General features: G+C 44.6%; 1 protein-coding gene across 2 annotated transcripts in view; it reads left to right on the plus strand.

Moving 5' to 3' along the window:
* The first annotated feature begins 4,292 nt into the window (after positions 1-4,292).
* The window catches only part of LOC139541585 (DENN domain-containing protein 1B-like), a 217,083-nt gene continuing 200,300 nt past the window's right edge, over positions 4,293-21,075 (plus strand). For both annotated transcript variants that reach the window (XM_071346391.1, XM_071346390.1), the window contains exons 1-2: positions 4,293-4,558; positions 5,131-5,195. In XM_071346391.1, coding sequence (XP_071202492.1) covers positions 4,542-4,558; positions 5,131-5,195 — 82 coding nt within the window. In that variant the 5' untranslated portion in view covers positions 4,293-4,541. The remainder of the gene's footprint in view (positions 4,559-5,130; positions 5,196-21,075) is intronic.

Below are 21,075 nucleotides of genomic sequence, written 5' to 3' on the forward strand. Positions count from 1 at the left end.
CCAAAGAAGGGCCAGAAGTATACAGAATGGTGTCGTCTGCGTAGAGGTGGATCAGAAACTCACCAGCAGCAAGAGCGACATCATTGATGTATACAGAGAAGAGAGTCGGTCCAAGAATTGAACCCTGTGGCACCCCCATAGAGACTGCCAGAGGCCCGGACAACAGACCCTCCGATTTGACACACTGAACTTTATCAGAGAAGTAGTTGGTGAACCAGGCGAGGCAATCATTTGAGAAACCAAGGCTGTCGAGTCTGCCGATGAGGATGTGGTGATTGACAGAGTCGAAAGCCTTGGCCAGGTCAATGAATACAGCTGCACAGTATTGTTTCTTATCGATGGTGGTTAAGATATCGTTTAGGACCTTGAGCGTGGCTGAGGTGCACCCATGACCAGCTCTGAAACCAGATTGCATAGCGGAGAAGGTATGGTGGGATTCGAAATGGTCGGTAATCTGTTTGTTGACTTGGCTTTTGAAGACCTTAGAAAGGCAGGGTAGGATAGATATAGGTCTGTAGCAGTTTGGGTCAAGAGTGCCCCCCCCTTTGAAAAGGGGGATGACCGCAGCTGCTTTCCAATCTTTGGGAATCTCAGACGACACGAAAGAGAGGTTGAACAGGCTAGTAATAGGGGTGGCAACAATTTCAGCAGATAATTTTAGAAAGAAAGGGTCCAGATTTTCTAGCCCGGCTGATTTGTAGGGGTCCAGATTTTGCAGCTCTTTCAGAACATCAGCTGACTCGATTTGGGAGAAGGAGAAATGGGGAAGGTTTGGGCGAGTAGCTGTGGGGGGTGCAGTGCTGTTGACCGGGGTAGGGGTAGCCAGGTGGAAAGCATGGCCAGCCGTAGAAAAATGCTTATTGAAATTCTCAATTATAGTGGATTTGTCGGTGGTGACAGTGTTTCCTATCTTCAGTGCAGTGGGCAGCTGGGAGGAGATGTTCTTATTCTCCATGGACTTTACAGTGTCCCAGAACTTTTTTGAGTTTGTGTTGCAGGAAGCAAATTTCTGCTTGAAAAAGCTAGCCTTGGCTTTTCTAACTGCCTGTGTATATTGGTTTCTGGCTTCCCTGAAAAGTTGCATATCACGGGGGCTGTTCGATGCTAATGCAGAACGCCATAGGATGTTTTTGTGTTGGTTAAGGGCAGTCAGGTCTGGAGAGAACCAAGGGCTATATCTTTTCCTGGTTCTAAATTTCTTGAATGGGCATGCTTATTTAAGATGGTGAGGAAGGCATTTAAAAAAAATAACCAGGCATCCTCTACTGACGGGATGAGATCAATATCCTTCCAGGATACAGGTCGATTAGAAAGGCCTGCTCGCTGAAGTGTTTCAGGGAGCGTTTGACAGTGATGAGTGGAGGTCGTTTGACCGCTGACCCATTACGGATGCAGGCAATGAGGCAGTGATCGCTGAGATCTTGGTTGAAAACAGCAGAGGTGTATTTAGAGGGCAGGTTGGTTAGGATGATATCTATGAGGGTGCCCGTGTTTACAGCTTTGGGGTGGTACCTGGTAGGTTCATTGATAATTTGTGTGAGATTGAGGGCATCAAGCTTAGATTGTAGGATGGCTGGGGTGTTAAGCATGTTCCAGTTTAGGTAGCCTAGCAGCACGAGCTCTGAAGATAGATGGGGGGCAATCAGTTCACATATGGTGTCCAGAGCACAGCTGGGGGCAGAGGGTGGTCTATAGCAGTCGGCAACGGTGAGAGACTTGTTTTAGAGAGGTGGATTTTTAAAAGTAGTTCAAATTGTTTGGGAACAGACCTGGATAGTAGAACAGAACTCTGCAGGCTATCTTTGCAGTAGATTGCAACACCGCCCCCTTTGGCCGTTCTATCTTGTCTGGAAACGTTGTAGTTAGGGATGAAAATGTCAGAATTTTTGGTGGTCTTCCTAAGCCACGATTCAGACACGGCTAAAACATCCGGGTTGGCAGAGTGTGCTAAAGCAGTGAATAAAACAAACTTAGGGAGGAGGCTTCTAATGTTAACATGCATGAAACCAAGGCTATTACGGTTACAGAAGTCATCAAAAGAGTAGGAATAATTGATGTTTGCTCTGGGATCGACATAAGCCAATAGTTACACGGGTAGCAGCTAGCTAGCTGCGAAATCAAGGTGTAAATGTCCAGAGCTTGCGGTTGAAATCCGGGGATATGGAGAAAAATAGGTCCGGTATGTTCTGGTCTGAGTCGCGTTCTACAAAAGTGGCGATAGATTATCGAGCTAAAGGAATAGCTGATGACCACAAACCGTGGTTAGCTGAAATACTAACGTTAGCCAGTAAACTGGCTAGCTTCTGGGTAGCTTCTGGGTAGCTTCAGGTTAGCTTCTGGCTAGCTTCTGGTTAGCTTCTGGTTAGCTTCTGGCTAGCTTCTATTGTGGATTTTCAAATTTGAGGTAAATAATATTTTTTTTTGTAATTGGTGAGGCGGGTTCCAGGAAAGCGTTTTGAAGTAGAGTTTTTGGAAAAGAAAATATATAAAAGATATGCGAAGAAAGGTGTAAATATATATATATACGGGACACGACAAGACGAGGACAAAAGGACGTCTGACTGCTATGCCATCTTGGAAGAAGACTTCACTGAAGTGGTTTCATGTCAACATTGGGATGATGATTTGTACTTTATTTTCTACCATATTTATTACAGTCATCCATTGCCTGTGTTTCATGTTGTAATTAGAAATGTACAGTATGGAAGATGTATTTCATTGTTTCTTGAATCACAACAGTACCTGTGCATGTCTGTAAATGGATACATGAGTTTCTTTTTCTAGTGTTATTTATTTTGATCCTGATTCCAACATTTATGCTATTTTTTAAATATATATGTGTGTTTTAATTTAACCTTTATTTATCTAGGCAAGTCAGTTAAGAACAAATTCTTATTTACAATGACGGCCTACACCGGACGACGCTGGGCACTGCCCTATGTGACTCCCAATCACAGCCTGATGTGATACAGCCCAGATTCGAACCAGGAACTGCAGTGACACCTCTTGCACTAAGATGCAGTGCCTTAGACTGCTGCGCCACTCGGGAGCCCAACTAGTAATGTGGAATTTTGTAAATTTCCTTTAGACAGAACTCTTACTGTATACACTTAGAACCTCCGTTAATGTGAGGGTTTATCCTAATAGAGAGCTATTTGCCTCTCAAATCATTTTTAATGGGCAACTGCCATTGCACTGTGTAGGCTTTAACTGTGCATTGAAATAGAATACACTGAACCTATGTGATTGACTGACTTTAAGTCGTCTGCTGCTTGCCACAGGACGGTGTGCGCGCGATGAGCTAAAAGCCTGATCTTCAGGTCTCATGCAAGGTCACTCATCATCATTTGAACAGGGTTTACCAAACCATCTCTGTTACACACACACACTCACACACACACACACACACACACACACACACACACACACACACACACACACACACACACACACACACACACACACACACACACACACTGAAATAAAATAAACGTTGAACCACATAAAGTGGTGTATTTAATCCACAGTAGGCTATTCCCTCCTGACTCCAGCCCGATGCGTATTGTGCGTAGGTAATGCTTTTGTGAATGGTAAGACAGCACCAGCAGGACCCTGCCATTATCATTTCATAGGAGAAACCTGCAACAGCATGTCCCAGTCTGCTGCCACTTAATTACCTTCAGTCTGCCTGCAGGAAACTGGCTCCCAGCCAGGTCTACTCTCAGGAGGGCTAGGAGAGACACACATCACACACACACACATGCAGGCTCAGCCACTGGTTTCAATTTACCCCGGGACACATATAGGCTAACACAGGGGCTCGATGACTCTGCATCATAGGCTGGACTGCTAAGTTGTGTGTGAATTATAGCCTATTTAATGCAGCAAATGTGGAACGCATGCATAAGGCCCAAATATATGCCCACAGGAATATCCTCTGCTTTACAACAATCAAAAAGCTCTGGTCATGTTTGTTGTTGTTGTTAATGACGTCAGATCCAGACAGGTAAGTGAAGATGAATCATGTAAAAAAGAACAACCGAGGGTGCATTTGTCACTCCCTATAGCCATCACTACTCTTACTTGTGAAGGAGCAGTCCCTATTGCACATGTGTAATAAAAATAAAATAAAAAATGAAATAAACTCAATTACTAAGCATTTACTATAGAACAACATGATAACGCCATCAGCTCAAATCAAGGAGGGGGACATGAAGTCACTGCTGTTCTGAGGATTTAGGGGGAGGAGGGGACACTCCAAGATGTTCATCAAATTAGGTGACGTCACTAAATCTTTCACAACCACTTCCTGGTGCTGTTTGTTGTGGAAATACCGTGGAACTGAAACAGCCAACTGTACAGATCAGGAACAAGGAAGACACATCGCTACTAGCTAGAATAAATCTTTGAAGCATGCGGTATCAGCGGTAGGTAACAGGCTGAAAGGTTGAACTAGTTACGGACCTCTCGTTGCTTCCTGAACGCAAGCTTGGTCTGGAACAGCAAAGCCGGTGACGCGAGCTGTCGCGATGTTGTAAACCATGGACAGCAGAATAAAGTAAGACACGAGTTTGTTTACTTCTAGACTATACATAACAATGTTTTATGGACCGTTATTAAAAGTGTGAATTGTAATTTATTTAGCTGTCTGTCTGGCATGCTGAGTTAGCATTTGGGTCAGTATAATGCTGTCAAGTTGATAATTACATTTTCATCAAGTTCGCTAAATTAATTAGCCTAGGACCTCCTATATTTTAGTATTTAACGGTCCTAAAGTAAATAATATAATCTGGTGTCAATATAGATTTTTAGGTACAAGACATTTCCCCCCGAATGTTTGCTGAATTGTCAGCAGTAACAGCAGCTATAACAATTTTATTTCTCGACCATCAAATGAGTCACGCGAGAATTGAATTGTTTGACGTCTGGCCAGCACATAGACTGAGCTTGACCGATGATTCCGCTATATATGAGTTGCTTCATCACTATTTATAACTATGTGTCAAACTATGTTGCATAATATGCTGTTGATGTATCTAGTTTGCAATTATTGCATACCATAAGTTATGTTTGTACACAGATGTTTATTTTACTCCCAGCTAAAGTCATCAGCTCTCTCCTTTATTACAGCGAGTTTCCCGAGAGGACGTTTGATTTGGTGCTACAGGTTGCATGCCCAACATCTGAAAATGAAGGTGGGTAACATAACATGAGCATGTTGATGTGATAAACAACACATCCTTAGTAGGTTACCCTGGATGGAGAGAGCAATAGACAGATCTGAATATCCTGCCAGTTGCTTGGCCTGGTTAGTGTATCGTACACTATAAAATGTTGTCTTTATAAACACTGTGCATAACATGTCAATTTAGGGCGTATACTAGCAAAGTCTTAGAGACTGCAGACATTAGTGAGATTTAAACATAATTTCCATGCTCACCAGACATCCCATGAGTCAGCATGTCCAAGTTGGTAAAGTAGGCTACAGTGGAGGTGGTGATTATGGTACGTCTGTGGTTAGGCTTAGCCCTGGACTACAGGACATTTTCACCAGTATAACAGGATATAACGTCACTTACAGCAGTCAACAGACGGAGAACTGATGAATATCTATGGATAGGTTAAAGGTTGGAATGTTAAATACATCACATGGAGTTGGGAACATAAACGTTTTGACATTAGGATCCAGATGCATCCTTTTTCATGTTCTTGTTACTCACCAAATAGATCAAACCAACATATATATATTTTTTTACAACAATCCACAGTTCAGCAGCAACTCCCAACAGGGAGCGTGTTGGGAGGGAAATGCTGAGTTCAGGACATGACCAGCCAGCATCAGCTGTCCATCTATATGTGATGGTGAAACGTTTCACCAGTAGAACACAACGTGCTTAGAATAACCCAGGAAATGATTCCGGCCACCGAAGAAAGGTTCCAAACGTTCAGTGCAGTAGCCTATGGGAAACACAACTACCTATATTTCACATTGATATCCAATGTCCACCCTTAAGTCGAATATCATGTAAAAAGTCTTGTTGTACATATTACGCCAGCTTTGTCGTTTTCCCCCTCAGTCCTGACGTGAATTAAATAGGTGTTATGTGGATGATTCAATAGTGCAGCTGCTGAACTGACCAGAATAAGGAGGGGAAATGATCCTTGGACGTAATGCTGATATTAGATTTAAAACCAAACTCATAAACCTTGGGCCTGTAGTGTAATAACTGGCTTCCCTGTCATTGATCCAGGGTCAGACTCATATCCGGAGCTAGGCTCTCAGGAGCTCACTGCTTCATTACAGTGCCCTCAGCTCCCATGGAACAACCAAATGCCGGTTCCTCATTGGATAAGTGTACTGCTACAACCGAATACTGTCTCTTTATTGGACAGGATAGTTGTCGGGTACAGGAAGTGGGTTATGATGTGGATGGATGGCCATTGGGAGAGGTTGTTATGCTCACAGGAGACCCAGAGAGATCATTATTTGCTGTATATTGAATCTTGTGGTTTTTGACAGGTTGTTTTAGAGAAATGGGTTTCAGATATCGAAACAGGGAATCAACCACTCCGTGCAATTTTTATCCATTTCCCTTTTCCTTTAAAATTGGCCTGGGTTCTAGTCTATGGGGTGTGTGGAGTGATATGTTTCTTATACACTGCTGGTTAAGAATGAAATAGGGTAGATTGTCTTGTGTTAAGATATAATTCAGATTGATGGATCGTGTGGGAACTTGTGACGTGTACTTACAGTAGGCCTGAATAGATCTACTACGTTCCTATGGTAATGCTAAGCTCCAGTGTGTGCTGTTGACTCGGTTCCTGATGATGTTGTGTGTGTGTGTGTGTGTGGGTGGGAGGATGCAGGGGGGGTGTGTGTGTGGTATCAGATAGTGTTCTTTCTGAGTCATATTGGACAGGCTTTGGCCTATCTGTGTGAAACCTCCTCTATCACTCACCACAACCCAGCCCTGTTGCTCTACAGTTCAAGCATTAGGTAGCTCCCAGTCCTGTAGCATTAGGTACACTCCCAGACATGTAGCTCCCAGTACTGTAGCGTTAGGTACACTCCCAGACATGTAGCTCCCAGTACTGTAGCGTTAGGTACACTCCCAGACATGTAGCTCCCAGTACTGTAGCGTTAGGTACACTCCCAGACATGTAGCTCCCAGTACTGTAGCATTAGGTACACTCCCAGCCCTTTAGCATTAGGTACACTCCCAGCCCTGTAGCATTAGGTACACTCCCAGACATGTAGCTCCCAGTACTGTAGCGTTAGGTACACTCCCAGACATGTAGCTCCCAGTACTGTAGCATTAGGTACACTCCCAGCCCTTTAGCATTAGGTACACTCCCAGACATGTAGCATTAGGTACACTCCCAGCCCTGTAGCATTAGGTACACTCCCAGCCCTGTAGCATTAGGTACACTCCCAGCCCTGTAGCATTAGGTACACTCCCAGCCCTGTAGCATTAGGTACACTCCCAGCCCTGTAGCATTAGGTACACTCCCAGCCCTGTAGCATTAGGTACACTCCCAGCCCTGTAGCATTAGGTACACTCCCAGCCCTGTAGCATTAGGTACACTCCCAGCCCTGTAGCATTAGGTACACTCCCAGCCCTGTAGCATTAGGTACACTCCCAGCCCTGTAGCATTAGGTACACTCCCAGCCCTGTAGCATTAGGTACACTCCCAGCCCTGTAGCATTAGGTACACTCCCAGCCCTGTAGCGTTAGGTACACTCCCAGCCCTGTAGCATTAGGTACACTCCCAGCCATGTAGCGTTAGGTACACTCCCAGCCCTGTAGCGTTAGGTACACTCCCAGCCCCGTAGCGTTAGGTACACTCCCAGCCCTGTAGCATTAGGTACACTCCCAGCCCCGTAGCATTAGGTACACTCCCAGCCCTGTAGCATTAGGTACACTCCCAGACATGTAGCTCCCAGTACTGTAGCATTAGGTACACTCCCAGCCCTGTAGCATTAGGTACACTCCCAGCCCCGTAGCGTTAGGTACACTCCCAGCCCGTAGCGTTAGGTACACTCCCAGCCCTGTAGCGTTAGGTACACTCCCAGCCATGTAGCTCCCAGCCCTGTAGCATGAGGTACACTCCCAGCCCTGTAGCATGAGGTACACTCCCAGCCCTGTAGCATGAGGTACACTCCCAGCCCTGTAGCATGAGGTACACTCCCAGCCCTGTAGCATGAGGTACACTCCCAGCCCTGTAGCATGAGGTACACTCCCAGCCCTGTAGCATGAGGTACACTCCCAGCCCTGTAGCATGAGGTAAACTCCCAGCCCTGTAGCATGAGGTAAACTCCCAGCCCTGTAGCGTGAGGTACACTCCCAGTCCTGTAGCGTGAGGTACACTCCCAGTCCTGTAGCATGAGGTACACTCCCAGCCCTGTAGCATGAGGTACACTCCCAGCCCTGTAGCATGAGGTAAACTCCCAGCCCTGTAGCATGAGGTAAACTCCCAGCCCTGTAGCATGAGGTACACTCCCAGCCCTGTAGCATGAGGTACACTCCCAGTCCTGTAGCATGAGGTACACTCCCAGTCCTGTAGCATGAGGTACACTCCCAGTCCTGTAGCATGAGGTAAACTCCCAGCCCTGTAGCATGAGGTAAACTCCCAGCCCTGTAGCATGAGGTAAACTCCCAGCCCTGTAGCATGAGGTACACTCCCAGCCCTGTAGCATGAGGTACACTCCCAGCCCTGTAGCATGAGGTAAACTCCCAGTCCTGTAGCATGAGGTAAACTCCCAGCCCTGTAGCATGAGGTACACTCCCAGCCCTGTAGCATGAGGTACACTCCCAGCCCTGTAGCTCTACAGTACATACATTCGGTACTCTGCCAAAAGCATCTTGCAAGTACATTTTTGGGGATATAGATTTGATTTCCAATGAGTTCATCATAAACGGAAATGTTTGAACTAATAGACTAAATAGAGAAGTGGGTCTAGTTTCACCTTTCCACGTTTCGTTCTAGTTTCACCTTTCCATAGTTCATAATGATAGAAGATTCACTTAAGTGTGTTAACTATATCATGGAAGGTTTGAGTGGGGATTATTATTTACAGTCATGTATGCCTTGGTGTGAGCTGTGAAAATGACGAACATTAAAATAGAATGTTATGTGTGGGCCTAACATTTTCCCCTTACAATTGATAGACCTCTACCCTACATTAAACAGACTGTCGGTGCTTTTGTACTCTTCATCGTCCACACCAACCACCTACCTTAAATATGTTGAGGTGTTTCTCGTGGGCCTGGTAAATTAGGAACCTTGTAGCAGTTATAAGGGCTGAAATGTTTCAGGAGCTTCAGGATGTAGGATATAGGGAGCTTCAGGATGTAGGATACAGGGAAGGTTCAGGATGTAGGATACAGGGAAGGTTCAGGATGTAGGATACAGGGAAGGTTCAGGATGTAGGATACAGGGAAGGTTCAGGATGTAGGATACAGGGAAGGTTCAGGATGTAGGATACAGGGAAGGTTCAGGATGTAGGATACAGGGAAGGTTCAGGGTGTAGGATACAGGGAAGGTTCAGGATGTAGGATACAGGGAAGGTTCAGGATGTAGGATACAGGGAAGGTTCAGGATGTAGGATACAGGGAAGGTTCAGGATGTAGGATACAGGGAAGGTTCAGGATGTAGGATACAGGGAAGGTTCAGGATGTAGGATACAGGGAAGGTTCAGGATGTAGGATACAGGGAAGGTTCAGGATGTAGGATACAGGGAAGGTTCAGGATGTAGGATACAGGGAAGGTTCAGGATGTAGGATACAGGGAAGGTTCAGGATGTAGGATACAGGGGAGCTTCAGGATGTAGGATACATGGGAGCTTCAGGATGTAGGATACAGGGAAGGTTCCGGATGTAGGATACAGGGAAGGTTCCGGATGTAGGATACAGGGAAGGTTCCGGATGTAGGATACAGGGAAGGTTCCGGATGTAGGATACAGGGAAGGTTCCGGATGTAGGATACAGGGGAGGTTCCGGATGTAGGATACAGGGGAGGTTCCGGATGTAGGTTACAGGGACGGTTCAGGATGTAGGATACAGGGACGGTTCAGGATGCAGCAAACCTCTGTATTCCATCAAGACTCTTGTTGCACCCTCGTTTCAGCCTCCCCTCAAAATTACCAAGATCAAACTGCCAAAGAAACATGAAACAGGCGCTTAAAGTCCTGGTGCAGTCAAATGTGCTTTTTCCTGTGTTTTTATACGTTTTTTCACACTATGAGGATGGAATAATACTGTGAAATTGTGACAATTATGATCATGCCCTTTTTGTGTAAAAGCTGTTTGAAAAGACTGCCTGAAATTTCATCCTGGTTAAGGTGAGATGGCGTTTTGGCCTGCTTGGTGACATCACCAGGTGGTAAATTAGTTAATAGACAAGAAAGAGTTCCAAATCTCTCTGACCATAACAGCTAGTTTTCAGTTTTCAGTAAGGTACTTAATTGTTACCCAGAAATTATTTGATATTGAGATAAAAATGGTTGCGTTGGAACTTTTTTAAGGCCTATATTCTTTTATCCCCTCCCTGGGACATACCACTGTCAAAATGACAATTAAACCACATAACTGTTATTCAATGTAAAAGGCATATTCCTAAATCTTTAATTACATTGTATAATAGTAGTCATAATCAGAACCCGCTCAGAAAGGACCCGTTCATTAATTCAAAGTCAACTCATTTATTATAGTAGGTTATTGGCGTCCTGACAGGAAGGCCATGTATGAACTAGTGGAACGCCCATGCGCTCATAACTTGAAGAGGTAACAACCATTTGACACCGAGGAGCTCCAAGAACAAAACAGCAAACAAACACTTTTGTGGGAAATAAAATTATCTTGTGAGTAAAATGAACATCTCGCCCACTCAGAGGGAAGGAAATGGTAAATGAAATGCAACAATGTATCGTACAAAAATGAAACCGAAATGTCTCTACAATGTTACAATAAACATTAAGGGAATGAAGTGGTGTGACACTAGCGAATTAGAATATGGAATATAGATTGAACAGAAATTAAGTTTTATCTTCAATATCTTGATGAAAAACAAACAAACATTTATAATTCGAGAGAAAAAAATTTGCGCTCTCAAATGGCTGGTGTTTAGAGAGCGCCCTAGTTGAGAGACCGGCTCAGTGAGTGCATCTTCGCCACTGGCCTATATAATAGCCTTACCCTTAAAGATTGACAGGAGGCTGTCTATAGGTAGGCCGAGGTGTGTACCATTTTTCTCTCAACATCGGTTACCCTCACCACATCCTGACAGAGTAGGCTACTAAATGCACTGCTGCCTACCATTGCCTACTCTGCATGTATGTTAACACAGGGGAACTCCCTGCCTTGGCCTTTTTCTATGGCAGGGAGAGGAGAACGATTGGACTGAAGTAGTCTTTGAAGTCAGATACAGTATATCATCACAGTGGTTACCAGCCTGTTTTTAAGCAGACTAGATATTTCACACCTTCCTACAACTGTGTCTGTTCTCTGTTGTAGGCTCATGTGTCAACGCCATCCCTTAACACCTTCCATTTATAGTAGCGTCACTAGGCTAGAGTGGGAGACGGCCAACTTCAGAACAGTGGGTTTGATCTGATGCAGGTTTCACATTGATTGAGCTGACATTTTGGCCAAAAGGGTGGGTGTGTGTGGGGGTGGGGGGGGTTCAATTGTTGATGAGGCTATAGCCTAACCATCACTAAACACACGGTGTATGTTGCCGTTGGTCTAGTCTAAACACGAGTAGGGTTATTACCGCCACACCGGCGGTCACGAGTCATGAAGACAGTTAAATTCCACGTAACTATTTAGTCACGGTAACTAGGCTTCTCCAAGATCTGATGCTGCTGATGGTCATTAGTAGTCTACCAAACTTGCTCATGGCATGGTACTCAGGGCTCTTTTGTCCCTCCATCAGGTCCTAATGGTCTGGTACTCAGGGCTCTATTGTCCCTCCATCAGGTCCTAATGGTCTGGTACTCAGGGCTCTATTGTCCCTCCATCAGGTCCTAATGGTCTGGTACTCAGGGCTCTATTGTCCCTCCATCAGGTCCTAATGACCTGGTACTCAGGACTCTATTGTCCCTCCATCAGGTCCTAATGACCTGGTACTCAGGGCTCTATTGTCCCTCCTTCAGGTCCTAATGGCCTGGTACTCAGGGCTCTATTGTCCCTCCATCAGGTCCTAATGACCCGGTACTCAGGGCTCTATTGTCCCTCCATCAGGTCCTAATGGTCAGGTACTCAGGGCTCTATTGTCCCTCCATCAGGTCCTAATGGTCTGGTACTCAGGGCTCTATTGTCCCTCCATCAGGTGCTAATGGTCTGGTACTCAGGGCTCTATTGTCCCAATGGCCTGGTACTCAGAGCTCTATTGTCCCTCCATCAGGTCCTAATGGCCTGGTACTCAGGGCTCTATTGTCCGTCCATCAGGTCCTAATGACCTGGTACTCAGGGCTCTATTGTCCCTCTAACCACTCTGACATTAATGCAAATACAATAGAAAATCAAATCAAACACTTCATGAGAGCTCATGTTGCTCAACATTTCTATAGGCTATGCAGTTGCGCGAAAACACAATTGTCCTCTTTCTTAAAAAAGAGAAGGATTCCATCAGCTTTCTATAGTTTAGGCCTACTATATTTATTTCCCAAATTTCCGAATATTTAGCACTTACCTTATATTTACAACAGGAGTATAGCCTACCTGGCTGGCATGAAAATGAACCACGGGGAAAAGCGTCCTCCGTTTGCTATTTAAGTGCATAGATGACATGTATTTTTATTCGAGACAGGTGCATGATAATGGTCCATTTTAAATCAAAACAAATTTCACACATGTTATTTAGTGTACGTAAAGACAAGATTAAATATAGAATAGTCTGATGGGTGACGATATTAGCCTATCACTTGTGAATGATGCCCAGCATAAGAAACAATGCCTTTTTTTTTCTCACCACTTTTTAAAATCATGGTCACACACCTCATGTAGCTTTGCCCATAGGCCTATCTGTTTTGATAAGGTTAGTATCACACCTCAAGTGGCCAAATAACATCTTAAAATTAAGCGCATTAATCTGCTTTACAAGGGGTGTAGAGCCTAACTGGCATACCTAAGCAGCGCATGAGTTTCAGGGAAGTTTGGGGAAAATAATTTTCACCATAAAAATGGACCTTTTATAATAAAAGCATTACATGCATAATTGCATTTGCGGTCACTTTTCCCGCTAATGGAACATTCAGCTTATAGCCTGCTGCTGTGTGCGTATTGCTGCACTTATAATGTGAAGAAATAGCCTCATAGTTTATCAACATTTTTAAGCTCAACGTTCTGATCTGTTGCATCAGCCCCATTGCGTAAAAACATATTTTTTTGATGCTAATAGTTGTATTAATTTGGGATCTATCGCATCCCACAACTGTCCCAGACTATGTTTGGAATATTTATTTCTCCTGCAGAATATCAACATTTGTACTATGGTCAACATTTGTACTATGGTGGACAGTAGAAATGACTGTTTGTTAGGCCTACTCATCAGCTTTTCAAAGGGCTACCCAGACCCCTCTTTTATGCTGCTGCTACTCTCTGTTATTATCTATACATAGTCACTTTAACTCTACCTACATGTACATATTACCTCAATGACCTCAACTAACCGGTGCCCCCGCACATTGACTCTGTACCGATATCTGCTGTATATAACCTTGCTTGTTATTTTACTGCTGCTGTTTAATTATTTGTTACTTTTATGTTCTATTTTTTACGAAAGACTTATTAACAAATTTTTCTTAACTTCTTAAAGCGTTGTTGGTTAAGGGCTTGTAAGTAAGCATTTCACTGTAAGGGCTACATCTGTTATATTTGACACGTGTCAAATAAAATTTGATTTGATTTGTTGGCTGATGAAAAGTAAATGTGGACAGTTCTTCCAATATCTGCACCTCAGTATGCACCTCAGAATTGGATAAGGACGCGTGCAGTTGCGTCCCCGATGTGTCGGTCTTCACTTGTAGCCTGTGAGAAAGACACGATCACGTGATGAAGAGACATGTGATTGAGAGGTGCTTAGGAGCGTGCAGCACTCAGGGATAAAGGCACAGCACAGCACCCCAGGCCAAGGGCACAACGGAGACTGATGAAGTGTGTACAGCCTGCGCAAGTAAACAAAGCAGAGCTCATGCCTTTCACGTGACTATTTTCAAATCATCATTAGAGTCGCATCATGCAGCTTTACAATGTAATAAAAAATCTAAACATATAGCCCAACGTTTGTCGAACAACTAAAGTTACATTAATAACTCTAAATTAAGCATATAGGAGTACCTATTTCATTGTTAACCAACCGCTCAACACAGAATTGCCACATGTGCGCACTCCCTCAAATAGTTTGGAGAAAATATAATTTCTGTTTAATTCAGCTTTGTTCAATTGTGTTCTTCATACTCTAAAATAATGCCACAGAATTCTACGCAAATCTTGTCTGCTAAATGAACTAGTGTAGCCCAAAGACGTATGGCATAGCCAGATCAGGACCTAACTAACATAAGGACAACTCAGAGTATGCTGTTCTGTTCTTCTGAAATAGACTACATTTTCTTCATATCATGTTTCTTTAGACCTGTCTAAAAATAAATAGTAGCCTACAATATGGACCCGGAGTAGCCTACAATATGTACACGTAGTAGCCTACAATATGTACACGTAGTAGCCTACAATATGTACACGGAGTAGCCTACAATATGTACACCGAGTAGCCTACAATATGTACACGGAGTAGCCTAAAATATGTACACGGAGTAGCCTACAGTATGTACACGGAGTAGCCTACAATATGTACACGGAGTAGCCTACAATATGTACACGGAGTAGCCTACAATATGTACACGGAGTAGCCTACAATATGGACACGGAGTAGCCTACAATATGGACCCGGAGTAGTCTACAATATGTACACGGAGTAGTCTACAATATGTACACGTAGTAGCCTACAATATGTACACGGAGTAGCCTACAGTATGTACACGGAGTAGCCTACAGTATGTACACGGAGTAGCCTACAGTATGTACACGGAGTAGCCTACAATATGTACACGGAGTAGCCTACAATATGTACACGGAGTAGCCTACAATATGGACCCGGAGTAGTCTACAATATGTACACGTAGTAGCCTACAATATGTACACGGAGTAGCCTACAATATGGACCCGGAGTAGCCTACAATATGTACACGGAGTAGCCTACATTATGTACACGGAGTAGCCTACAATATGTACACGGAGTAGCCTACAATATGTACACGGAGTAGCCTAAAATATGTACACGGAGTAGCCTACAGTATGTACACGGAGTAGCCTACAATATGTACACGGAGTAGCCTACAATATGGACCCGGAGTAGTCTACAATATGTACACGTAGTAGTCTACAATATGTACACGTAGTAGCCTACAATATGTACACGGAGTAGCCTACAATATGTACACGGAGTAGCCTACAATATGTACACGGAGCCTACAATATGTACACGGAGTAGCCTAAAATATGTACACGGAGTAGCCTACAATATGTACACGGAGTAGCCTACAATATGTACACGGAGTAGCCTACAGTATGTACACGGAGTAGCCTACAGTATGTACACGGAGTAGCCTACAATATGTACACGGAGTAGCCTACAATATGTACACGGAGTAGCCTACAGTATGTAATGTTATATACATTTAGGGTTATACAATGTAATGTTATATACATTTAGGGTTATACAATGTAATGCTATATACATTTAGGGTTATACAATGTAATGCTATATACATTTAGGGTTATACAATGTAATGCTATTACACTTAGGGGAGCAATGCCACAGTGTTGAGTGGTTTCACTCTTACAATGCAAGAATTAATGTAAAATGAATGTAAACTTTGTAAGAATGAATGTGATATCCTCTAAAGTTTTGTCCCATAGAGATTGAATTGAACAATGAGCATGACACTGAAATGTGTCTGAGCATGTCATCAACAGCTTTTAGGATAGTGACATCCTGTTGATTGTTCATGGACTAGCCTAGAGACATTAGCTTAGGCAATTATTTACAAGGATTCACTAACCCATTCTTTATAATGATTACAACTGTGGAGACACAAATGTTGTTTGTGATTCCATAGAGTTGTCATCAGGGCTCAACATTCAGGTAAATTAAAAGGTGGGCAACTTTTGCATGCAAGAGAATTTGAATTAGCCTACAACTCAAATGTGTCATTTTGGGCAGAAGAACTTTATGCTCAGATTGAAGCAGAGATTTTGGGTCAAGCCTTAGCTATAGAAGTTAGCCAAACCTGGCCAAATTCTTTCTATGACGTAGTTGATGATTCCTTTGCTTTCCCCAGCAGGCCTACAGAGAGCTACCCTCTCTGCCCTGCTCAGTTCTCTTGGCTCAGACCACCGTGGATGCCCATGGCCAAGCAGGCAGGCAGTGAGCTGAGCTAGCTACCGTCGGCTCCCAGAGAGCGTGACTGGCATGCTAGCTAGCGCTCTGCTACATGAAGCCATATTGATGCGTTTTCCAGGGCCCAGCCAAAGCTAGCAGATGTTGCTAGCGGAGCGGTGCCAACTAACGGCAGTAGGTGGGGACAGATGCTACCTGTCCTTGCCGCTCGCTCCAGCCGCTCGCTACCGCTAACAAAGCTATAAAGTTAGTAGATCAGCATATTAATTTCGCAACTGCACTCATGCTGCAATTAGTTGAACGATTTGCTGTTGTGACAGAAACACAACACCAGTCAATGGCTTTATCAGTCATGGATTCCATTTATGGATTGTTGGTTCCTGTGTGAGGCGGTGGAACTGAAACAGTCGTGTCCTATCAAGTAATGTGTCTTGTTCCAATGAATTATTGACCAAAATTCATGTGCCTCAGATGGTCCTTCACTGGTAATACTGAAGTTAACACTGAATTGCGCTACTTGAGGTGATTAGATTGGTGGCTGGATCGATGTTGATGTGCTCTTTCTATCCTCCATAGACTTGAGCTGAGGAACCAGACAGCCGTAATAACAGTGTGGCGTTTGATTCAGATGCCCTCCTAACTTCACTCGTACCATGCACCAATTATGAATCACAGCTTTTGTTCTTATTCCACAGAACATTCTCTCAGCGTGACCCCGAGGTCTCAGAAGGTCACCTCCTGCCAGCTAGTTAGCTGGCTGCGTGGCTCCCTGCCTTCCTGGCTGCCTCCTCCCTCTTCCCTGCCTACCTGCCTCTCTCCTCCCTGCCTCCCTTTCTCCCACCTCCCTGCCTCCTGCCCTACTCCTCCCTGCCTCCCTTCTTCTCCTCCCTCCCTTTTCCCCCTCCTCCCTGCTCAATGCTCCCCTCCGCCCTCCCTCTGCTCCCTCCACCCTCCCCCCTCTCCCTGCTGCCTCCCTGCTCCCCTCCTCCCTCCCTCTGCTCCCTCCACCCTCTCCCTGCTGCCTCCCTTCTCCCTGTCCTCCTCCCTCCCCCTCCTCCCTGCTCCCTTCCTCCCTCCTCCTGTATCACACCCTCAAACACTGCTGTGATATTATTACTCTCCACAGATAATATGCATCTTTCTCTTTTCTCCGCCCTCCCCTCCACTCTTCCCACCTCCGCTCTTCCGGCGTATTCACCCTGCAAAACGCCCGCATGGTAGAACTTTTAGAAAAGGTTGAACGGTGACATTCTGCAAAAATGACACTTTTGGTCCTTGACCTCCCGCGTGGTTGTTCTGCGTTTTGATTGGCTGTTGGCCGCTTGGTGAGGTTGCGGCGGGCTCACACCCAGGCAGGAGGCCATTGGAGGAGCAGCAGATGCCACGGTAACAAGGAGGGTGTTGATTGGTTATTAAAGAGGCCACACTTTTCTCTCTCTCTCTCTCACTCACACACACACACACACACACACACACACACACACACACACACACACACACACACACACACACACACACACACACACACACTCCTGGAGAACCCCTGGATCTCACACCCGTTTCTTTCTCTCTCTTGTTCTTTCTTTCTGACTCTCTTCCTCTCACACTCTCCTTTCTGTTAAATTATCTTCCATGTAGAGGGCAAAATATAATCTAGCTTGTGTTTTTTTCTTGTTAAACTGATGGAGTCTGATCAGAACTTCATAACTTCCCTGCTATGAAATGTAATGACCTCATGAGAAGTCCCCTTCTACACCCTGTATGACTGCACGTTATGTTATCACTGATTGTCAAACTCTGAGCAGTCGTCTGCATCTCATTCTGTTTGCCTTGCTCTTTGTCTGTGTTGTTCAGTTGTTCAGGGTCCTGCTGGTCTCTGGGTCCTGCTGGTCTCTGGGTCCTGCTGGTCTCTGGGTCCTGCGGGTCTCTGGGTCCTGCGGGTCTCTGGGTCCTGCGGGTCTCTGGGTCCTGCGGGTCTCTGGGTCCTGCGGGTCTCTGGGTCCTGCGGGTCTCTGGGTCCTGCTGGTCAAGAGGGTCCTGCTGGTCAAGAGGGTCCTGCTGGTCAAGAGGGTCCTGCTGGTCAAGAGGGTCCTGCTGGTCTCTGGGTCCTGCTCTGTTGTACTGTAGAGAGGCAAACCGCAGGGTGGACATTACTGGGCACCGAGGGATAGGCCCCTGGCTGCTTGGCAACCCTGCAGCTGTCTGTCTTGCCGATCTCGGAGCTATGTGTCTGGCAACTGAAGAGAAACTAGTTTCTGGTTATCCTCTGTTTTCTCTGTGTGTCTCTGGGGTTTCCTCTCTTGTTGTCCCCCTCCTGCTGCTTACTCTCTCTTGCTCTCTCTCTCTGAAGATGAATTGTAGTGAAGGGGACAGACAGTCCCTACAGGGGTAGATAGAGAGGTCACTGGGACGTTCAGGTGGTATGACCCTCGTCCACCTCCCTCAGGACAGCAGTGGACTAGCCTGCTCTGCCCTTCCCTAAGAGAGGGACACAGTGGTAGGGCTAGTGACAGAGAGTGGTAGGGAGAAGAGATGAACAGGGATTTGCTGATGGCAGTGGTATGTCATCCTGAGAGGTGGCATACTGTGGTAGTCGTTGGCTGTGTTTTTACCTCCCACTGATGAATTACTGGAAATCGTGTCTGTGTGTGTCTGTGTGTGTCTGGCTGGCTGGCTGGCTGGCTGGCTGGCTGGCTGGCTGGCTGGCTGGCTGGCTGGGAGATAAAGATGCAGAAGGCTCATTTGAATGCAGTAATGGTGCCAGTCTGGGAGAACATGGAAAGACTTCTAGGCAGGGTGCTCTGCAGCTATAAATAGTGGTTCTTCATCCCTTTTCTGAAAGAGGGATGCGTAGGGACCTGATCAATAATTAATATGATGATTTTGATGGATGGAGATTCACACGAGTCCCATTGCCTCATCCCTCTCTCTCTCTCATCCTCATTTTATCCCGTCAATCAGCCCAGTGAGGATGTTCAGATCATTTCTCACCTTAAAACCAACTAACACATGAATTTGGAGGTTAGGGGAAGTGTACATTTTCTTGTAGTGAAAATGGAATTGAAATAAAAGGGGTTCCTTTATTAGGCCTAGGCTAATTATTACCACAACTCCAATGCATTTCCATTACGCTGCTTTATTTCATTACGTTGCTGGTACAAGACCAGTTGAATATGCAATAATTTGAAAAGCTCTTTGTTGACATGTTGGGTTGTGTTGGTGGAGAATCGATAACCAGGAAGTATGTGTAACTGGTCAGCCGCAGATGGCTGTTTTTAAACCAGCGTTTCCTCCACCTATAATCCTTCCTGTCTAAAGAACAATGACTGGTTGGCTGTTATGAAGAGAGTACTGAAGGTAGTGCTGATGTGGTCTACTTTACGAATGAACAGAATTTAATGTGTAAATGTAGTGTTGGAGAATATTGTTCTTTCTCTATATCACAAACATTTTTTTTCAGTTGACTGACAGGGTTTTGTGTTGAGTCTGCTGTTAGGGGTTGTCGATGTATGACTACTACTTGTCATATTGAAACTTCTTCAGCAACTTGAAACAGCCTAAAGGCTGCAGCATACTAGGTTGGGCTCGCTCCTAGCAGAACTCGGCTCGGCGAAGCCGATGTCTGTGCCAGCCTGGTCTCATAGACTAGACGTAACAAAGTAAACGTTTATCCGGGACACTCAAATTAGTATGATATGTTACGTTTGGTATGGTTACATAAAACAGAAGGTTACTTAAGGCAAAACAAAAGTAGGGTGGCTGGGTGGGCGTATATCGCCTTGCAACCCAAAGGTTGTGTGTTCAAATCTCATCACGGACAACTTTAGCATTTTAGCTAAAGCTTTGCAACTACTTAGCATGTTAGATAACACTATCCCCACTTTTCTTCCCCACTAATTGCTCTTTTGACCAATCACATCAGATCTTTTCACATCAGATATTTTTCAGAGTGGATCTGATTGGTCAAAAGACCAATAAGTGGGAAGAATTTAAAAAAAAATCTGAATTGGGGTGCCTGTGTAAACGCAGCCAAGAATCTTTCTCCTCTTGTTCATTTGCGTTATTAATGTCTAAGAAACTCTGGTCATGTATTGTGGGTCTGTATGGTTCAGTTGGTAGCTCTTTGGCAACAGCAGGATAGTGGCTTCCATTCCCGGGGTCACCAATATGTAAAATATAGGCACGCATGGGACAAATCAAATGTCATTGTTCACATACACATATTTAGCAGATGTTATTGCGGGTGTAACGAAATGCTTGTGTTCCTAGCTCCAACAGTGCAGTAGTATCTAACAATTATTCACTACGATACACACATATCTAATATTAAAATAATGTAATTAAGAAATATAAATATTAGATTGAGCAATATTGGAGTGGCATTGACTAAAATACAGTAGAATAGAATACAGTATATACCTATGAGATGAGTAAAGCAGTATGTAAACATTATTAAAACATTATTAAAGTGACTAGTGTTCCCTTATTAAAGTTACCAGTGATTCTATGTATATAGGGCAGCAGCCTCTAAGGTGGAGGTTTGAGTAACCGGGTGGTAGCCGGCTAGTGATGGCTATTTAACAGTCTGATGACCTTAAGATAAAAGCTGTTTTTCAG

This window comes from Salvelinus alpinus, chromosome 16, assembly GCF_045679555.1.
Source record: "Salvelinus alpinus chromosome 16, SLU_Salpinus.1, whole genome shotgun sequence".
In the NCBI taxonomy this organism is placed as follows: Eukaryota; Metazoa; Chordata; class Actinopteri; order Salmoniformes; family Salmonidae; genus Salvelinus; species Salvelinus alpinus.